We start from the raw sequence: 22,259 nt of genomic DNA, 5'->3' as shown, positions 1-22,259 counted from the left end.
AAAAATGCATCATGTCAGAACAGAATGCCAATGAAATGTTTATCCAGCAAAGCTTTAAAGTAAGAGCAATAATTAACTTTTGTGATTGCGAATAAGTGCTATGTCCAGTGAGTGTAACTCTACAGCAGCATTAACATGTGATATGAAAACATGAAACGTTTTCATGAAATGTACCACATACCAAGTGAATTTCTGATAACCACAGCTGCTGATTTTTTCCTGTCAAATTAAAAGGGTCTTTTTTTTTTTTTACAGTAATAGCCTAATCAAACTCCACTAAATATTTGTCTAAAAAGCCCAGCACATATATAATTACTATAATCAGACATGAAATTACACATTTTGTTATGAATTAAATATTTGATGTAGTGTGTAGAACTTCCCTGATGAAGGAAAAAAAAGTGAGTTCTATGAATAAACTAGCCTTATGAAGGTGTGTAAATACCTGAATCCTCACTGTCATAATATGCTTTATTGTAGTGATGTAGGTCTAGGCGTGAGGCCAAATCCTGAGCTGACACTGGCGTCCCCCTGGGGTCAGCATAGAGCAGCAGCAGTGGCTGGTAATGCCCCTTTATACAGCGGGACACCACATCCTTCCACTTGGGCCCAATCTGTGAGAAAGAAAATGAGAGCGAGAATAAGAAAGTATAGTTATATAGCAGTTCAAATAATACATTTGACAGATTTTCAAAATAGCAATCCCAACACATTGTGGAAAACTAAACAAAAGCAGAGGCGAGGTTGAAATGTTCTGGATACCCTGAGTAACAAAGCTGAGAATGAAACCCAAGTCCAACACTTTTCAGACGAATCTTACCCTGACTTCAACTTCCCAAATGGACGACTTTATCTACGCTTCCTCCATAACCAGACAGGATGTCCTAGCGGCCGCAGAAACAGACAAGCAAGAACGCAAGCGTGAACTAGTTAGCTTTAGTGTGTGTGTTTGTTTGAGGTGGACTATCATGGCGGTTTCTCTCTGTAGGCCACGCCCTGCCACTGTCCAGCTGGGGTTGTAAACAATAGTGGGATATCCTTGTTTTCAGAGGGCTTTTGTGAGAGCTCTGCGCAGCTCACGTGTAGGTCAGCATAAGCCTGCCAGACTCCACGAAAAAAGCTGATTTGTATGCAACTGTCCAGGATCCACAGTCATGCACTGCTATTGTGAATCTAAACCCTGCAGGTTTCAGAACTAAGAGAATGACACACCGCGTTAGTGATGTAAAGCAAATTATTTTATTTTTTTTCAAGCAGTTTCAACAGTTACAGGAATTAAGCAGAGAATATATCATTATAAAAAGTAGGGATGCACAATACTGCCCTACAAAGGCAAAGTGCAGTAACTACACATTTGGTCAAAAATGAGTTAAGACTTGTAATGGGCTTTAGTTTATGACATGTGTTCTGTATTGTGAAAAAATATCTGGGTTAAATTATGTCCCGTTTCGGAGATGTATTACCACATAATCTACCCATAACATGTTTGACTGGCTGGTATAAAAACTTTAAAGGCCTTTTTCTCCGTTTTTTTGTTTGCGGAGTTACTGCACTTAGCCTTTGTAGGGCAGAATATTGGTACCACATCAGTCATCAACCAATATTAGAGATTGGTATCAGTTGATATTGAAATTTTGGATAGTTAATTGTGCATGCTCAGTTCCTTTATTTTTACATCTTCTTACATATTTTTAAAATCTTTGCTGTCATCTCAACTCTATATACTTTTTTGTGTGTTTTTACAGATAAAGTTTAACACGTTAATAAAAAATGTCAAAATATGCATCAATTAATGAAATACTGTTTTATTTTTCATTCATTTAACCAAATTAATATAGATTTTTTGTATTTAATAGTATTAATATGTAATATTTAAATAAAATTGACCATTTATCAGTTTCAAAAGCATTTTAGACTGATAAATGGAGGCTCCACCATTTACTACCGTTTAAAAGTCTGGAGTCCATAAGATTTTGAAATCTCGTATGCTCACTTAAGCTGCTTTTTTTTAAAAAAAAAATCAAACATACAGTATAAACAGTAATACTGTGAAATACAAATAACTGGTTTCTATTTGTATATATTTTAAAATGTCACTGTGATGACAAAGCTACATTTTTAGCATCATTACTCTAATCTTTAGTGTCACTTGATCCTTCAGAAATCATTTTTTATATGAAGAGTTCAGATGCAAAAGCCTCTAAGTGCCATTTAAAATTTTCTTCTAGAATGATCATTTTTATCAAGCTTGTATATTTAAGTTCAGTAATTTCACTTAAATGGCAATGAAGATTACCTATTAATTGTTATTTAAGTGAAATTACTGAACTTAAATATACAAGCTTGATAAAAAATGGTCATTTCAGAAGAAAATTTCAAATGGCATTTAGAGGCTTTTGCATCTGAACTCTTCATATGTTGATTTGGTGCTCAAGAAACATTTTTATTATTATCCATGTTAAAAACGGTTGTGCTGTTTAATATTGTTGTGGATTCTTTGATGAATAGAAATAAGTTCAAAAGAACATCATTTATCGTTTGAAACCAACGATAAATTGTGACATTTTTTGCTTGTTTGATTGTTATAAAAAGCAGAATGCTTGTCTCTTTGTCTGTCAACTGTTTGTATTATTTTGTAAAGCAACCTTGAGTCCTTGAAAGGCGCTATAAAAAATTAACATTATTATTATAATTATTTTAACAATGTTAACACTTTCGCTTTTGGACAATATATCCTTGCTGAATAAAAGTAATATATATATATATATATATATATATATATTAAATCTTACTGGCCACAAACTTTTGAACAGTAGAGTATATTGTCACCATGATCAAGAAATGTAATACTGGTAAATAATAATCACTCATTGACGTTCACAAGAACGCTGTATCATTCCTGTCTATGTTATGACCATAATGTGCACTAATGACTATTGACATGAAGCGAGCTACTGGCATAAACCTGCATACACACTCCTGACTGGTGAGTCAACAAGCTGCCGAATTATGTAAAACAGCACGCAAGCACTAACGGAGCAAACACGCATACATTCACCCACCCACTCACCACATGCTGGGAGCCTGTGGGGAAATGCTAAATAACAAGCCAACACATTGGACTATCCCAGTTAATGATTCTACACAAACTCCCCGTGGACAGAGCAAGCAAGGAACATTAGACAAGGGCATGTCTAATAAAGCAATATGAACATCTGACAAATTAACAAGCTAAGAGCAGCGTCTTTCACATTCACCCAGATGATTACCTCTTTCACATGAGCATCATCGAAGTAAATCCACTTGCGGATTTTGGTTTGGAAGAAGAAAGTGGAGTAGTGTTTGCCGTAGTAACAGACCACGCCCACAAGGTAGAGCTCCGCCTGTTTGGCCTTGTCCTCCGTCACTCGGTAGAACAGCTACAGGTGAAATAAAAGGAGAAGAGGGCACTTATTATTATCATTATTATACAGGCGTTCATTTTCACATACACACACATAAAAGTAGATGCACGCAAAACTTGCAAATATTACATATTTTAAGTGACCATGACCATCTTTCAAAGGAGATTATCAGATCACCACTCTTGACCTCTAGATGCTTTTCGGTTTACAACAATCATTTGTTTGGGCCTGTTTAAAAAAGGTTTACATTTCACATTGAAACATGAACCTGACACTTAGCGAAATGTTAACCCACTAAGGACACTCTGTGCCCGCCCCGTGTCCTAAGAAAGTGTGAACTCAGTGGCAGACAGTGGCTTTTATGTTTGAGTCATGGTCATTGATGCAACAAGTTTGGCAAGTTCTGCCTGTAATTCCCATGTGCATCTCAGTAACCTCAGAGTCGCAGCACTGACTGCATTTATCACCATCTATATTCAAAGGGTTCTCTTTTAGCTGTGGGTTTGTTCATCTACCAACTGACTTATGTCAGCAGCATAGAGTGTAGTTTGTGGGATTTTTTTGACTACTGTCAGGAAGTTTATCTTACATCTCCGAGCCGCAGGACGGTGCCCAAGCTATGAATGACGTCTTCTGCCAGGTCAGAGTGGTCCGAGTCCCACACCAGGCCAATGGTGATGATCTCTGGAGAGTTCATCAGGACACGCCGGATGCGGAGCTTCTCTCCACAGTTGCCCTGTAAATGAAACAAGGGAGAGGGCTTTTTTATACTGGAGCTTAATGAAAAACACACACACTGTTACTATTAATTCTCCTTCTCCCTGCCCAAACTTACACCAGTCACCCTTACATAATTCACAAATCACATACAGACACCCATAATATGAATGTTTGTGTGTGTTTAAGTTGCATGTGAAGCATGTCTTCATTATCCCTGAGGGTCAAGAAAACAGTTGGGTTTCAGATTTGTACACCTTGTTCTTGAACTTTCAAATGTGTTTAATTCATACTGAAAATCTTGCTGTAGGTTTAAAGTCTGAAAACATGTTTGCTTCCATTAGCACTAGGGAACAGACAGGCCAAGCATAATATAATCTAATTATGTACAGACTCATTGATGTATGAATGCCTTATATGACTATCAAAGAAAACTAACAATATTTTGTTATATGGTTTATACTTAAAATGAGAAAAAATTACTTGGAATGGGGTTAAGAAACTAACTTGTTTTCCCTTCTTAATAAAAAGCAAGCATCTTTCTTGTTTTAAGCATATACCTCAATCAATTTTAATTTCTGTATAAACAAGCCTTAACGATACCGTTCAAAAGTTTTGGTCGATACGATTTTTAAGCTTTTTGGAAGAAGTCTCTAATACTCAACCAATGAAATATTGTGAATATTGTGAAAAATTACAATTTAAAAACTATTTTTCTTTTTTAATCAATTGTAAAATCTTAAAAAGAACAGCACTTATTTGAAACAACATTATAATTGTCTTTACTGTCAATTTGATCAATATAATAAGTTCTTGCTATAGAACGTATTATTTTCTTTTAAAAAGTAAACATATCTTGTTTCAAGGATGTTTAGATTCTTTTGCTGTAAAGACAAAATACTGATTAAGAAAAGTATTTTTTTGCAATGTGATAAGCCGTCATCCCTGACGCATGGAAAATGATCTGACACGAAAATAAATGCGTGTGTGTGTTGCTTAAGAATTTGGTCCTCCTCAGGGCAACAAGACAAATTAAAATTCCACTGATTGCATCCTGTTTTGACCCAGCGATTACTCAATGGCCACCATCCTATTCAAACCCAGACAAGCACTACACATACACACACACACACTGTCCCAGGCTTCATTATGCCTAATTAGCACTTGATTTGATGGATCCGAGTGTGTGGCGCTGTGTTGTAATGCTAACCGGGCAGTTGCGCAGGTCTCCCACGGTGCTGGCGTTCCTCAGCAGCTCTCCAAACATGTCTGGGGTGGGCTTCTCTCTGCATTCCAGCATTCGCACTGCTTGGTTACTGTAGCATAACCAACACACGTCATACGTTAAGATATAACAAGCAATAAACAGCAGCTCTCATATCTGTAATTATGGGTGAAGCCTTTGATTTAGTAAACAGCCTATAATTACCATATGACTTCAAATGGAATTTGTAACACTAACCTAAATAAGTGACTCAAGTGTTTGGGTGTATTTGTGTACAGTGGTTCATCTTATTGTTGCAGCAGAGGTCACTGCATCTCAAAGACACTGCAACACTGCGTGCCTGGAGCAACGTCGCAGCTCAGGCAGGTCTCAGGGTGACAGTCTTGCCAATGTCACAATGTTACCTGTACATGCTCCTCTGAGTGAGAGTGTGTATATACAGTACACAAGAGAGACTTTGTCATAATTCCATTTGTCATAATTTTTTTACACAATTATTCCCACTGACATTCAAATACACAATATTATAAAACTATCTATAATCTCCGGGCTTAGAAATTTGGACTGAATGAGAGCTGTTTAAAGCTGCAGGAAAACAGCCTATATGCTCACATCTCTGACCCAACATGAGTTGAATTGTATATTAATTGACCAGTTTTTTTGAACTGAATTCATAGGCATGTCCATAAAGATTAGGAAACGTATTAGGAAACTGTCTCCCTCAGATACCCCGTTTTGACAAATCATAGGATGCTAATGATAACCTAAATATACTTACAATCGATAAACCTAAATATACTTAAACCTAAATATACTTACAATTGATACAGTACAGAGCAGATCCTATAGTCAGATTTTTTTTTAAATATGTGTTAAGTACATTTATTCTTATTAAAATATTGAATCATTCCCTTCACGTTGCGTATTGAAACCGATCAGAGCCTGACTATGTAGACTGCACGACATACTGTTCAATGTAGGTGCAGAGGCAGATCAGGCAAAAGTTGAGGCAGAGAATATAGCTTAGCTGAAAAACGTATTAAATATTTTTATTGTACTAATTTATAAATCCATAAGTTGTAATCCTTGCAACAGTACTTAGACAGTAACAGTACTCAGGTTCAAGGACACAAGAAGTCGATATCGTTGTGCAGAAAAAAAAACCAAACACTCCTCTGCAATGTCAGCTATTGTCATAAAAAATCCTCCTTAATCACAGAGCCACATACTAGAATATTCATGAAGCCCTTTCATTGTTGTTGTGCTTAAGTCTGTTTGTCCACGGTGCAAAGTATCTTCTGCTCTCGCAACTAGCAGCTCTAAAAGCAGATCCTGACAAAGCCTGACTGCAGAGGGAGCTGCAAGGGGAGCTGCTCTGCTGCGTGGCTCGGCTTCGGATCTGGCCGCTCATCACCCATGATTAAAAGCTGTGGCCAGGAGACCTAGAGTAATATTTAAGCTGGCAGTTCCCATATGCTCTTGGCCATTGAGGGAATCTCTTTCTTTTCTGATTGATTTCACTGTGTTTGATGTGGCGCAGATATCATTTGCTCAGCTGAAGAAGAGCATGGGACATGATGTTTTCTGTGCCGTGCACAGTGTGACCCTTTTTGGTCCCAGCTTTCAAAATGACCTCATTCTTTAACATCACTCACTATTGTGCATGTGTATGTGCTGCAGGGATGTTTTTGCTCACCACAAAGAGGTGGTGGAGATATAGTGGACCATCTGAATGAAGGGTAAGGGGTCTGAGGAGGCACCACAGTTGCTGCACACACACTAAAAGAGAAAGAAAACAATATATGTTAAAGGGATACTTCACCTATGGAAAGTCGTTCTCAAAACTTTTTTGGGCCAACGCCCCCTATCCATTATCCAGGTTTACTAATATATTATTATTTATAAAATAGAACAATAAATTAATAAATAGTAGGCCTACATTAAAAATAAAAAGACTGAAAAATAAATAATACAAGACTGTTTATTCACATGTTTAAAACATAGTTTAATAAAACCAACATTTAAAAATATTTTGGCAGTTTTTTCTTTTTCTTTATCATTTGAAAATCTTGTTAAAATATGCTATTATAAACTCGTAGGGGCAACAAATGAACTTCCGACTCCCATGCCACTGAAAGTATATATCAGATGGGCTGTCATTGGACAGTAAAAACGACTGTAGGCTATACATCATTGAAGCGGTAATGTTTGCACTTAGTTTTTATTATGCATTTAGAATAGTATTGCAAGAAGCTGCTTACATTAACCTAACTTGGGGGGGGGGGGGGGGTGTGGATGCAATCAAGATTATTTTATGAAACATTATGTTAGAATTGTAGGCCTAAAATACCTTGGTATCAGCTTGTTTTCATCAATGGTTTAATTAATACAATTACAATTAATTTGGTTTGTCATGATTATTCTTGTTAGAAGATTTTTTTTTTTTTGAACACAGATTAAACACATATGAACAATTAAATTATTATTGAATTATTAATTATTTTTAACTATCTAGAAACTGTCCAAGCAGCGTTTTGCGCTCAGATGTGACGGCGGAATTAATACATTACCAAAATGTGATTACAGAATATATTTAAATTATCCAGCAAATGTCCACCCCCCTTTCAAAAATCTTGTTGATTGTTACAACTTGTTAATTAAGGGGATTCACCTGCTCAAAGAGTGTCATGGCAAACTTCTGGTGAGGGATGCAGTGTTTGGCGGTGCAGATGTCCTCCTTGGTCTCATCAGAGATGTGAAAGTGGATCCTCATGAGGATATTCTCCTGCAAAAGAATTATTGTCAAAATATTAAAACTTAAAGTGTTCTCTAATTAAAATCCAACTGAAGAGAAGCAGCATGTGTCCTGCATGTCTCATGTTAACTGATTCACACTATCCAGTGGGTGAGTCTGTGGATAACTCTTTTGGCTGAGGGTTATGGCTAAATTGGGGAGGGGGGAATGGTTGTGTTCTGCAGGGAAATGTTAAAAGTTCAAGCATCTGCCCTTCACCAGTGTCTCCAGTCTTACATAACGGCCAGACAACAATAGTGGTTAAAAGGAAAAAATGTGCATTTGCAGTTCGTGGTTGCAGTTCCAACTTCTTACTGGTCAGCACATTGTACAATGTTGCAAAACCAGCAGTCGAGACAGGGAGCCATTCTTTATCTTATGTGTTATGATGCTATGGCCTTTAAAATGAGCCATTAGTAGGAAATTAATCACTGCGTACAATAGGAGATGTCTCTCTTTGTGATTACAAAAGATTACAGAGTCAAACAGGCAGGTTTACATTTCAGGGGATCGCATCACAGCTATCTCGACTATCAATCATCCTACCCAAAACTGACATGGAAGCAGACATGCAAGCAACAATGAAAGGAAAATACTGAGATAGAGATATAATTACAGGACCAAAAGGATAACAAACATCTTCCTTCTACTAGCACTGATGGACTCAAGACACGTCATAAGCTGAGCTAACAATGTACACAAGAAATATTTAAGACAAAGCAATATCCTCTTCAAGAAAATCTACTTCATCAGCAGAGAGTACAATGTGGCACGTGAAAGCACACTAAAGAAGATGGAAAGGACAATGGGAGGAAAAGCAGTAATGCTTTAAAGGGGGAGGCAAGTGAAAGAGTGATGGTTAAGAGTCAAGAGCCCTTACGAAACACTCAGCAGCGTCATCCATAATGCCCAGCTGGAATCGCTGCTCATCCTGGAAGGTTTTGGCCAGAGCGCAGCGGAGAGCATCAGAGGGCAGCACCTTCTCACTGCTGAACTGGAACTGCGCAAAGATGCTCTGAAAAAAAAAAACAACAACAGCTTTCCATTAATGTTAAACAAAGAAAACATTACCAACCCTTTGCCACCTAGTTTTCAAAAAAAAAAACTCTTCACTAGCCAAGTACCCTCAAAAGGACCCCTAAAAGGTTCATAGTAGTACCTTAATTGTATATATTACTACTCTAAAGTACTTATATACACTTTTTAGGGACAGATATGGTATATTTTTTGCATTTGTTTTAGAAATTATACAGTGGGCTTTACATTTTACCATATTCTTCTCCCAGTTCACCGGCCACTTACTTCTATGTATTTCGTGAGAAGTTGAGGAATTGACGTGCTGTAAACTAACATGGCGGCGCCCATCGCACATACAGCTCAACTAACACAATCGTTATAAAGGTGTTTAGACAACAAAACACATCCTCTTGCACATATTTGACAATTAGAATATCAAATGTTTCATGTTATAGCTAATACATATGTGAATATTTTGAATAATAAAGGAAAAATTACATGTAAATTGCAGATCATCATTCATTCAGCACTGTGTCACCAAACAAGCAATGTCGCATCACCATGGAAACATTTAAGTGACAGGTTCTAAATAACGGTGGCCTAGAAAAACTCACGCCGGGGGATCAGTTCGAATATTTTAAACGTACGTGTGAAAGGGTTAATTGTAGCCAAAAATCAAAACTTTTTCCTTTGTATGAAAAAGGGTAATGACATTCTTAAAAACATTTTTGCTTGTGTTATACAGAAGAAAGAACATCGTATGTGCGACATGCGGGTGAGTAATTGAAGAACTTTTCATTTTGGGGTGAACTATCCCTTTAATACCAGTCTCTTTCTTTTCACTCTAAAGTCACATTTAAACCCTGCATAATTAAGTGTCTTTTGTTATATGAACACACCTAAGATTTCCTATGATGTAAGATGCAAGACATGACTGTCTGCACTGACTCCTGTGCTGACATAAGAAACTCTTCAGTAAACAGAGTCATTACGGGATTAGCATCTTTGCTTTGAAGGCTGAAAACTCTGAGAGGTTTGAAGCAAGAGATACACTGGACTTATGCACTGACAGTGAAACATACTGGAGTAAAGTCAGAAAAACACAGACAGCTGAATACATAGGGAGCATTATACCCATGAAAGAGAGCGGACAGGCTGACAGACATATTGTCCCAGTCCTGTGTGTGAGAGCAGACAGGCAGCCCCCTACTGCACTGGCACAGGGCTCAGGAGAGAGCCCTCTAATTTCCAGCTGAGTTATAGAACATTTGATGGAAAGTGCCAATGGCACTTCTGAACATTAAAATGAATCTAATATGAATTGAGAGTGAGGGAGGTAGGGACAAAAAAGAAAATGGCTGGAAAAAGGAATGGCACGGAAAGAGTTGCATTCCCACAACACTGCTTGCCACACAGCTCTAGTTAAAGACATGACGGCTAGTTTTTTGACACACGTCTATTCCTTATAACACTTTACCTTATACTTAATTTCTTAATGTACAAAAACATAATACAATACCGGTTAAAAGGTTTGCCAACAGCAGAAGAGATAAAGCAATGTCTGAAAGCTTTAAAATGATTTAACAATGATTTTTGTTTTTTGTGGTCCAACAAACATCCAGTGTTTTTTTAATAATTTGTCATTTCTGCTTTTTGACTAAATAAGTAGGCCTAAATAATCATTCAAATAAACCATACACAATATTTTGAAAATAATTATTGTCACTAGTGAAATATCATCTTTGTTTCTCATTTGAGAATGAATAGCTGTTACATAAATTTGAGTAACTTACGCGAACAAAACATGAAATAAGTTAGTCCTTTTTGAAAGCACAGTGGTGTAATGGAGTTGTTGGGTGCTGTTCTTTATAGACTTACCAAATGAAGCCATTAATCAGTAAAACCAACATTGAAAAAAATAACTACTACTTAAAAAGTCATTTCAAGCCTGTATGACTTTCTTTCTAATGCAGAGCACAAAAGAAGATATTTTGAAGACTGTTGGTTACAAAACAGTAGTGGTGCACAATATATCTGCAGCCAATTTAATATCGGCCGATATGGTACATTTTTTACACGTTGTGCTGTCAAAATAGGGCCGATGTGAACAGGCCGATAATCGTTCCTGTGTATTTGACGTGTGTGTAGATGTGAGTGTGGGGGCGGGGATGTTTGTTTTTGCACGAGTGCATGTACGAGCGCAAGTCCTGTCAGTTTAAACATCAAGCGCAAGAAGACTGAAACTTGCGAGCTGTTTTCTGTCAGCCTTACTAAGGCGTATTTTTGTCCCGCCAAAGCCTTATTTGACTGGTGAGTGATGTAGATGACTGACTGCTGCACTTGTTTAACTGAGAGAACGAGCAGAGAGACTGAAAGCCCCGTCATGTGCACTCTCACCGTCTTCAAACTGTCTTGCTCTCTCTCCGTCACTCACGCATATTAATGAATGAGTTGAGTAAATATCTTTGAGAATACACGATGGTAAAAGGTCAGAAGACCGAACTACCACTGGTTGTGAATTGTGCTAAAACAACGTTGCCTTATCTTCTCTGAAAAGCTTTCCACACATTCAGATAATAAACCAAACTTTCAATAAAAAAAATTATATAATTTTATATAAATAAAATTCTACAATAGTTAACATTCTATTAATATTAGTTTCTATGCGGATACTCCATGACAAAACCACCCCAGTCATTCTAGAATGATTCTTTCCAAATAGAGCTATTCAAGTCATCTGGTGAAATTGTTTTTTATAGCAATATATATCGCAGAAAAATGTATGTTTTTACCAATATCGTGCAGCCCTAATCCTCACCATGTATTTTCTATACAGAGATTTTGACATGGGTAAATAACGGTATTGGCTATAACAGCAATATTAATATCGTATCGGCAACAATTTTCACATCAGTGCATCGCTCACTACAAAACCGTTTTGACCATTGACTTTTGTATGAAAAGCAGATCATGTCATTTTTGGGTGAACTATGACTTCAATTAAATCTACAACAACAACAAACCCCTGGGTAAACCCGATAATCTCTCTGCTTCAACAAAGTTCAGTCTTTAATGTTTCATAACACTTCAGAATCTTAAAGCATACGCAGATGGTAGAAACGCATTAGGCTTCGTATAAAAAAGGGAAACTACTGAATTAGAAAAGCTATAATGGAGCAGTGATCCCAGTCAGCTCTATGATTTAAACGCATCATGAATAACGTTAAAACCTGATGGGCTGAGTGCATTACCTTCAGAGCGCAGAAGATGCACGAGTCTTCCATGCACTTGTGTGTGGTGAGCTGCCGGAAACTTCGCCGAAAGATATCCAGATGCCAGAGAACCTGTAAGAAAAATGAGAAATTAGACTAAAGCAATGTTTAATCTGATCTTTGAAGCTGACTGTGCATGATACAAAAGCTCTCTGAAAGAAAGGTTGAATCAAGCATCAGACAGTCTTCAAGACAACTTCAAAAATGCAGCTCTAGTCATCAAAAATGTATCAGGCTCAAAAAGCACTTGCTGCTCTGCACCGCCTGCAGTTGACTTTCAACCCCTTCTTAAATGTCTCTCTCAGGAGGGCAAGACATTTTAAGAACAGAAGCCTGTTTGGAGACGGAGGTATTGCAAGCTGTATCTGTTCTGCAGAAAGTTGTCTGTCAGTATCGATCTCCTAAATTCAGCTTTCTTGACACCTCGTAATCCAATCACATGAGAGAAGCAATTATGTCTTACCAATCAGGTGACAAAGACCTGATAAGCCCATGTGATTTATCCAAGAGAAAGGGAGCAGGTTAACAACCAGAGGAGATTCTGAGAGTGAGATGAAGTGATGAGCATGTTTCCCAGCTTTAGTCTTTCATCTTGAGGAATGCATGCATCTCCAGAAGAAGGATGATGCGGAATGTCAGCGGAACAAACAAAGACCTGCTAGCTTCCTGCCGGGCAGCTTGCACGCACGCACGCATAGACACACAATCATATACACCTCCCATCTGGCCATGCCCAGGAGGCTGCGGAGGCCGTCCTGACCCCACCTGCCTGCCATGAGCTGAGACGGTGTGCCATGGCCCCGCTGCTCGTCCGGCACATCTACACGCTTGCATGCTGAATTATTGAGAGAGCTGTCAGTCCCACTAAACACAACTCAGCTACCCAGATGAATCTGCTGTCGAACTTCACCTTCACAGATCTTAATAACTTTAATAAACTGTCAATGGCGTTCCATTGTCAATTATCATCCAAAGTTGCGAATTTAACTTGAGTGCAAAATTGGAATATCACATAAAAAAAATTGAAAATAAAGAGAACAAAGTCGTCACTTCCTGATAAGTTGGCGCTAATGATCACTAAGAGAAATGGAAGTTGCAGCAGTAGGAGAACCCACTGTGGATATAATAATTTAGTGTATATAATAAATTAGTTGCGAATCAGAGCATGCAGACGAAATGCAAAGTTATTTTGCTTTCTGCTGTTTGTGAACACAGTTGCATAAGACAGTTAATTATACTGAACCACTTTGACGACAGACTTTGCTCAGGCATTTCAGAACAACCAAAACAGCATTTCAGATGCTGTGCAATCAGACCAGTTCACTGGTTAGTCCTGTTATGTCGTCCCATTGCAAAGTAAAACAGTTTATACTCGTTTTCTTATTGGATAAAAAGTTTATCTGACTCAATTGAGCACATACGTTTTTATTTTTGCGCATTATCCATCCGGCATTTTTCTAATGCAATATCCCAACATGCGCATAAAAATAGGTGGATGTAAACATAGCTAATGAACTGTAAGATGGTGACCTACTTAAGTTTCAGTCAAAAGACTTGCGCAGAGCTGTGTGTTCGCTTTACTTTGAAATTACTCTAAAATTGATTTTGTCTGCACTACAGATTTCAAGAGACACAAATCAGAAAACATCTGCTTGAGTGAAGTTGGGGCATTGAACGTGTCTGCACAATAAAACTCAACTGCACTCAACCGCATTGATCTCTAAGGTCATTCAGCTCACCCTATTTAACCTTCTGCTGATGCTCTTTGCATGGCAAAATGAACCGTAAGTGAATAAAATGCATGAAATGCAATGCAGTCTTAGCTTAAGCAAAAGCTTAAATGTAAATGTTTGCACAAAAGAGAACTTAGACTGCACTATCACAGTATTATCACACTATTTTATTTTTTGCAATGGTAAGATGTGGTAATGGTAAAAAGTAATTGTTTAGGAAAATCAACTGGTGAAGTTTTACACAAAACCTTGGCAAGCAGGGCTGAAATATAAAGATCTGAGCGTTTCAGGACAGGTTAAAAAAGACTAATTAAGGATTAGGGGTGGAGGTGGGGGGTCAATTCACAAGTCTTCAACAATTCTAATTCAAATCTATGCATGGGCTATATAAAATAAAGATTAGATGCAAAATTGAGAATTGTGACCACAAGAATCGAATCGTGAGAGTTGAAAAGATTCCCATTCCTAGTAAGAAGAGGTTTAAAGACATTTGAGCCATCATTGTCCGACAAGTGCTAATGAATTTATAGTGGTCTTGTAGTTTCATGTACAATTATAATAACGGGATAATTTGATATTAAAAAAATGTATTAAGCAATAGTTTTAAATAATTGTAAAATATTAAATAATATTAGGTACACCATAAAAATATTGATAAGATAAAAAAGATGACGTAAAAACAGTTTTTTGTAATATAAGTCCAGGAGATGGGTTGGATAATTAGGGTTTTAAAAAAAGAAATCAAGCAAAAAAGCTGTTTAATATTACAACATATCAACATTAATATTATTTAAATACAATCTAACTGCACTGAAGAAGAAAGAAACCAAACACCTTAGACAATGATATTTTTAGGACTTTTCTAACAATCCTGGTCTCTGGATGCATGTAGCTCTGCAGACACACGGGGACATTCTCAGCCAGTGGCCATGGACTAGCTAGTGTGTCCATGTCTCAAGCGGTCAACATCAGGCCACAGAGTCCCTTTCTATTGATTTGACATCACTGATTTGACACTCAAGGTCTGGGAGCTGGAGCTTTTGACATGCCATTGAGTTTGCCTCTGAGAATGTCTAACAACAAAATCCAGCTTTTCAACTGTCCAGTAGAGTTGTATAGTTGTATGGATGTGACTGGCTGTATTGATGAGAAGCCTGCGGGACCTTACAAATAATATAGGTGTTCGCTTGCCAACCTGGGTCACATCTGCTCATTAAAGCAATGTTCTGACCACCGTCATTACTGAGGGGAATGTCAAGCCTCTATAAAGGGACAGTTGAAACTGAAGGCAATTTGACAGTTAAAAAAAATCATAAATATGTGCAAAAAATAAATTCCATCAAGGAAACTTTAGACAATCTTTTAAGAAATTATCTTTTTAGAAGAAAAGCAGCTGAAATTGATCAACTGTGGAGATTGTAATTGTTAAATAGATGAGCTGCAATAGGATGTGGCTTGAACGATTAGTTCAATAAGAGCGAGCAAAACTACACAAGTCCCCAAACTGGACAGATCAGAGACAGCCCTGTGCAAAGATGGACACCACGGCCCATCACTAAACGAATTACACGCTTCAGATCCAGGGAACGGAAAGCAGACAGGAGGCAGAGCTGATGAAAAAGAGAGATAGACTGAAATGGAATGAAAATTACTATGAGTGACTGAAACTGAGTTACTTCCTTCAGCTCATCAAACATTCAAATAATGTGAGCAGTCATGTGAGGATTTTCCTTCACGGAATGTGACCATTTCACACCATGTGCAACGTGTTTATTTCAAGAACAAACATGACCTAACAATTTCAGGACTCAAAAGTGAAGAATTATTTATTTATTCCTTTTTCAACTTGCCAGCAGTTCAGAACATTATTTATATTCTATAATATAATTGTGATATTTTTATAATATGTTTTAATATATGTATATTTTTTTATATATTTTATAATACTATAATTTTTTTAGAATATATATATATATATATATATATATATATATATATCCCCACAGTATTAAACCGGTATTAATAGATTAATAAACCAGTATTAATAGATTTATCAACAGTATTAAACGGCTTTCACCAGCCTAGGGCTGTCACAGATATACGATAATGCGGATAACAGATAACTCTGTCGCAATAACCGCAATATTGTAATACCGCGATACTGACAAACCAACCACGGAGGAGCAGCCGCAACCGTGTTTTTTGTTCTTGTTTTAATAAATATTTAAAAAAATCTCTAGTTATTTTAAACATTTCTGATATTGAAAAAAGATTTGAAACGTTCATTGCGCTTTACCATGATGAGAGTTCCGTGTCTGTATTAAACTCAACACATTACAATGATTTATCTGTCATCCACCCTCGATTAATTGCAATGTTATGTTTTTATTACTTGGCCCACCTGACCCACTGATTATGATCCGTGCAGAACTATCGGCAAACTATACGAATTGAAAATGGACACAGGCCGGGAACCCGCAACAGAACGTCACGGTGGAAAAAGTGTATCTGAGCATGTGACTGTCTGAGTTTTGTCGAGAGCCGGAGGTGGCACAGAATTTGATGGAGGCGGCCATCTCTTAATTCTCTATGAAGGAAAAACCCTGATAACAAGAGTGAAGAATGAAGTTTTCCCACCAACTGGCTCTTTTCTTTATTAATTAAGGAGTTGGGGTTTAATCTTCAGCTGGCCGACAGAAGCCGCCACTGACAGGTCACGTGACCTGCCACCATCCACTGGCAAGTCAGTTAAGACAACTCCTAGAGATTTATACATTTAGGCTTTTTAAATAAAAAAAGTTACAATAATTTTCTATTTTCTGTGTGAATTGTTCAAAAAAATACTTAAAAATCAATGAATATTTATTTATTTTCATTATTTTATTCATTTGGTTACCGCCACTCCTGGCAGCTCAGTCCAGCCAGTCTCCATTGAGCTCCAAGTTGAAATGTCCCCAACCACTCTCATTGCAAGCAATTTTACATGAATTTTAGAGTAGCCTAATTCTATTCTATTCTGGATGTTTTCTTTTACTGACCTTCGCTGGCCGCTCAATATGGCCAGCCACTGTTGACTTAATATCAATTTTGATTTTACATTTGCATTTCAAGTACATCAAGATGTTTATAGATATATGTTTTGTCAAACAGGATTACAGTTTTAATCCCCAGGTTTTGCCATATTGTTAATCTTCATGGCAACAGACAATCCAGCCGCAATACTCCCTCAAACACCCAACCCCCCGAACCAGCCATAACTGACTCTAATTTGTAGCTTTAGACATATTATCAGCCAGCTAAGCCCCTTTATTTCCATATAGCTGATTATACAGTAATCCAAAAATAGAGGGTGAGTAATGGCAGGTTGCTGTGCAGGGTAATTACCGGCCAGGACAGTGTGCGTCTGACAGTTGTTTGTGGGGTCTAGTGCAGACAGTGCTTGAATCATCACTAAATCTAACGCAGGCTCCAACGAGCAGCACAATGAATAAAAGGCACAGTGGTTTCTGTCTAATGGCGCTCATGCGAGGAGAGCTACGTGTAAAGAGCCAGCGCACCGTTCCTACTGCTGCTATGTTCATCGAGCCGCTTAACTTGTTGCTTCAAATGGCAAATCATGGGGTGGAGCACAATTTTACTAGGAAGGGAGGATCTATTGAGGTCACACATTGCACAAGTTTAATTAATGAAAGAATATGCAAAATATTTATCCTCACAGCCTACAAGGAAAAAGTAGATCCGAACAGTTGATGAAAACATCTCGGCAAGCTCATGTGGGTTTCCCTCAAAGTGTGTTGAGTTGAATAGAGACCACACTGAGTCAACTTGATACTTCTGAGATACTTTCCTAAAAGCACCATATAAAGATTGATAATGCGTCAAAAGTCATGTGTTCAACTGAGAAACTATTTGTACTACAAGTCCCTGATCAGATTTCTGAAATTAAAAGGAGATAACATGTATGATGTGTTTATAGCATGAACATATGTCGTCCTACCTGTAGAGCGCTGTTCAGGAAGCAGCTGTTCTGTCCCGGCTCGTTGATGAGTCCTTTGCTGGGGGCGATTGATGTCATGGTTCGTGGGGTGAATATGCCCTGTAACCCACTGCTGCCAGATGCAAAGTAGTTTCTTTTCCATGACATGGTGAAGAAAATCTACGCAAACTCTAAATCGTCCCTCCGCTTAATTTTATGTTCATCTTTCCAAAGCTGAGGGGAAATGCATTAGTGTTGTATCCAAAAGATGCAAATATTTCTTAAAAAAGTTCAATGGTCACTGTTTTTGCAATCATAAAATATAAAATATATACATTTGTACTGGGGAAAAGTTCATCCAAGGGTGTTGGTTTCTTGTTGTCCTCTTGCATCAGAAAAAAAAGCAAGTGCTGCCTCTTGGCCTTATTAACTGCTCTCTGGACTTGGTTGTGGAATTTCACACTACTATACTTTTGGATTGGAGGTGTGAGGATCTTCACTACTGTGCTACACCCTTAAACAGAAGCAAGTGTGCAGACTGACGGCAAGAGTCTTGTCCTACTTGTAAACAGGTCACAAGGCGTGAATCTTCACAACACTGTATATCTGGAAAAATAAAAAGAAATACAAATGTTAACATCTCACACTCAAAAATATATTAAGTTTAACACCATGATCTGCCATAACAAAGTCACCAAAAGTCATTCATTTTCAACAATAGATTTTTTTTGTGGATAAATAGACACTAAAACACATAGGCCTAGATCTCTGAGATAGAGTAGCGTACTCAAGATCGCTGAGAAGTTAATGTTACAATATCTGATTTTCTATTGATGTATGATTAAATAACTATAAAATTGGTCTCCACTTACATGCAGGATATAATAAAATGATGCATGACGGGGGGGACCATATGAAACCATAAAAGGATAGTCCACCCAAAAAAATGAAAATTATCTGAAAGTGTGCATAGACTCAAAACAGGTAAAACACAAACAGCGACGTGCTGTGAAATTTCCTATACAATCTGATTCAGATCTCAGCCTGTTGACTAAACCAACACGTGGGTGCAGACAAGGATTTATCTGTTTTTCCCACTCCAAGCCAGCATAAAGAACATCCCTTAGCTGACTGTTGATGTCCTGCACTGACACAATGACTTACAATTCGACCTTCCAGACACAACACTGACATAACTCAACAAGTGATAAAATAATCACTGCTCTTTCTTAAACCACTCTCCCACAGGTAGCCTTAGCTATGTTAGCAGCACTCAGCCTGTAAGCTTACATTAAGGTTAGCGAGACATCCAAAGAGGTCCAGATCCATTGCCTGCAACATTTAGGTTTTACCTCAAGCTCCTGGCAGGAAGTATAAACGCTGTAGCCTAGAGACGTTCCTCTCAAGAGTTTAGCAAATTTGTCTACGTCCACCACCGCCTGATGTGCTTCTGACGTAGGCAGACTTGAGGGCAGTTTTCAAGGAACACAGAATAAAACAAGAGAGGGCCACAGACTGACAGGAAAATGTAGAAAGGAACAAAGATGACAGAGGCATAGAGAATGGATGAACAGAAGAAAAAATCTATTTACAAAGAAAAGGGACTTATGTGAGATTGAAATGGAGAAAGAAATTCTACCAGGATGCGTGTTTATCCAGCTGTGAGTCACCGGCTGACCTTACACTGCTGATGTCACTGGATTCCGTGTCTGTGTTTATGGCTTTGAAACCACATTAACGCCTAAACCCGCTATTAAAATATGCTTTGCCTATAAACAACAGGGCATAATGTCCTCTTTCAAACACTCATCTGCATTAGTCTTTCAGACAGAATTGTCAAAGCTTTGATGGGAAGCAGTGACCATGTGATGTGTAGGAAAGCTAACCCGTCCCGAAAGCAGTTTCACCCTGGACACACCCCAACTTGATGGCCACTGAGGCTGGCCCCTCCCCTAACAATAAAACATTCACAATCAGTTTGGCGCTCAATCACGAGTTACTGTCAGTACTATTAGTTACTACAGCCTACAGTTTGCTAGCTAGCTATGCCTTCGACACGGAAATGCGCGGGCTACTACCTGGATGCGATCATGTACAAAACAGATCGGTGTCTTAATTCAAATTTCGTAAAAACGATAACATCAAGAAAAGGTGAATTAATTTTAGGTGGATTAAGTAAAGAGCCAACCTTGATGGAGAGCTGAGGATCACCGCTAACACCCACCTCTGAAGTGATCATTTTACACGGCATCGTTTTATAAACTTTTGTCGAAGACAGCTGGGATTCACTGATAATCCACTGTTACTGGTGAATGGGGCCGAACCGACTATCTCCCATCTCGTCCTTCATCCTCCTGTCCCGAAAGCAGTTTCACCTAAAATCACCGCCGACAGCTTTCCCGCTAGTGGGCGTGGTTTCGGCGCAGCCAGAAGACACGTCCCCAATGTTTAAGAGGAGAGAATAATGCTAATTTTTTCAAGATTTTGATAGCTTCTTTTGTGGACTTGCCGGCTTTTTAATCATTCAAATTTGGCTAGGTGGCTAATAACACATTTTTCTCTGGTGTGACAAACTCAGAACACATACTTAATTTTGACTTTACAGGGACTTTAACATTGAAGACATCACAAAAAAATGTGCACACACTTATAGTGGGTTCTTTATCGCAGGTAGGCTGTGCACTGTGGCTCTGATTGGTCAGCAGGGGGTGAAGTAGGTCGAACGGCAGGTCAAGCAGGCAGATTATCTTGATCAGACGGTGGATTATCCTGTCTGGCAGAAAACAGAACTAGAAGTGTCTACTGTAAGGTCCTCATTAGCTCCCAGACAGTGGCTAAGGATGTCTTGGCCACTGTAGTATGTTCTTGTAAACATGGTTTTGGTGAACCACAAGCTGATTTGGTGAAACAAGCATGTCTCAGAGGTTCACTCAGTGTCCTCAGATCTCAGAAAGTAACCTGAAGGGGAGAAGAGCAAGAGTGCATCGCTACCGTTAGCAGACCCAACTCACAAGACTATAAAATTATATCAGCTCCCGCCACAGTGTTCAGAGCTGAATGTAGATTCATTTTGCTTCTACTATAAAGGGACCACTAAAGAGATCGACAAGAGTAGTGTTCGACATGTGCAAAATAAGTAATGCCAAAATACAAAACTTGGGAAACACACTAAGAGCTCACTTAACATCCCTATGCCATCCGCGGATTCCACGCTGCTGAACGTTTAGATTTTATTTTTGTTCAGGTTTTATGCATATGGTGGTGTTATGGTGGACAGTTTAAAAAAGAAGAAATTCTTACAGAATTGCAAAATATTGTATCGTGATGCATATCATATCACCGGATTCTTGGTGATATATGGCCATTTGATATGTATCAATTGTTTTTTCTAATTATAGATAGGTGTCAAAAATGCAAATCTTCCTATGAAAAAAGTTCCTGGTAATTACGGTGGAAACGCGGCTAATGCTGAGCACCAAACAGCCACTGCAGTCTTCAAGGAACAAAAGAGAACAAAGGTCAACAGCAGCAAAACATCATGCAAGAAAGGCCATTTCCATTTTAGGAAAACCACTAGAAAAGCCAAGAAGCCGAAGGTGATGGATCCCCGACCAGATCTAACATAAGGTGTCACAGGATTATTCCTGCAATAATAGACTCTGCCGGGAACAGCGATGCCCATTTAGCCATCAGGGGTGAGAGAATTCCATCCCTCCCAGCCGCCACCTCTGACGCAGCTAGCTGACATTTTCAATCCAGCAGGGCACATTTGTGGCACTAATGGAGTCTGTAATGTCTCACTGGCGAGATGCTTCACACCTCAGTCTGACACCGACCGCTTTGCCAAACCTTCACTTGAACCAACAGTGAGAAAATATCCAACAGGGACAAAAGCTTGAGGGAAACATGTCGCCAGGCGACAGTGCAGTTGGATGAGCCTGATAGTCCTGGCACCCCATTTCTATAACTGAAAGTGAATGATAAACAAGCAAGCTATCTGGCCAAAGCTTCTCTACAGTTTACTTTAGTGAAAGTGATTTAGAGGCCGTTTCGGCAGAGGCTTTTTGCCATCTTATCATCAGATGCCAAATGAACAATGCTGTTTAGGCAGACAGTGCACA

The 22,259-nt window shown here is 38.4% G+C and overlaps 1 protein-coding gene across 8 annotated transcripts in view; it reads right to left on the bottom strand.

The window, feature by feature from the left end:
* Positions 1 to 22,259, bottom strand: part of usp54a (ubiquitin specific peptidase 54a) — a 51,071-nt gene that overhangs the window by 14,011 nt on the left and 14,801 nt on the right. For all 8 annotated transcript variants that reach the window (XM_039672997.2, XM_039672998.2, XM_039673003.2 and 5 more), the window contains exons 2-10: positions 18,160 to 18,744; positions 12,409 to 12,501; positions 9,021 to 9,155; positions 8,018 to 8,131; positions 7,043 to 7,125; positions 5,332 to 5,437; positions 3,994 to 4,140; positions 3,270 to 3,419; positions 446 to 614 (exon numbers count right to left, since the gene is read on the bottom strand). In XM_039672997.2, the coding sequence (XP_039528931.2) occupies positions 446 to 614; positions 3,270 to 3,419; positions 3,994 to 4,140; positions 5,332 to 5,437; positions 7,043 to 7,125; positions 8,018 to 8,131; positions 9,021 to 9,155; positions 12,409 to 12,501; positions 18,160 to 18,306 (1,144 nt within the window). In that variant the 5' untranslated portion in view covers positions 18,307 to 18,744. The remainder of the gene's footprint in view (positions 1 to 445; positions 615 to 3,269; positions 3,420 to 3,993; positions 4,141 to 5,331; positions 5,438 to 7,042; positions 7,126 to 8,017; positions 8,132 to 9,020; positions 9,156 to 12,408; positions 12,502 to 18,159; positions 18,745 to 22,259) is intronic.

The sequence above is a fragment of the Pimephales promelas genome, chromosome 11 (genome assembly GCF_988280905.1).
Source record: "Pimephales promelas chromosome 11, fPimPro1.hap1.1, whole genome shotgun sequence".
NCBI lineage: Eukaryota > Metazoa > Chordata > Actinopteri > Cypriniformes > Leuciscidae > Pimephales > Pimephales promelas.
The sequence above is the reverse complement of the archived record's forward strand: the minus strand, read 5'-3'. Positions and strand labels throughout refer to the sequence as shown.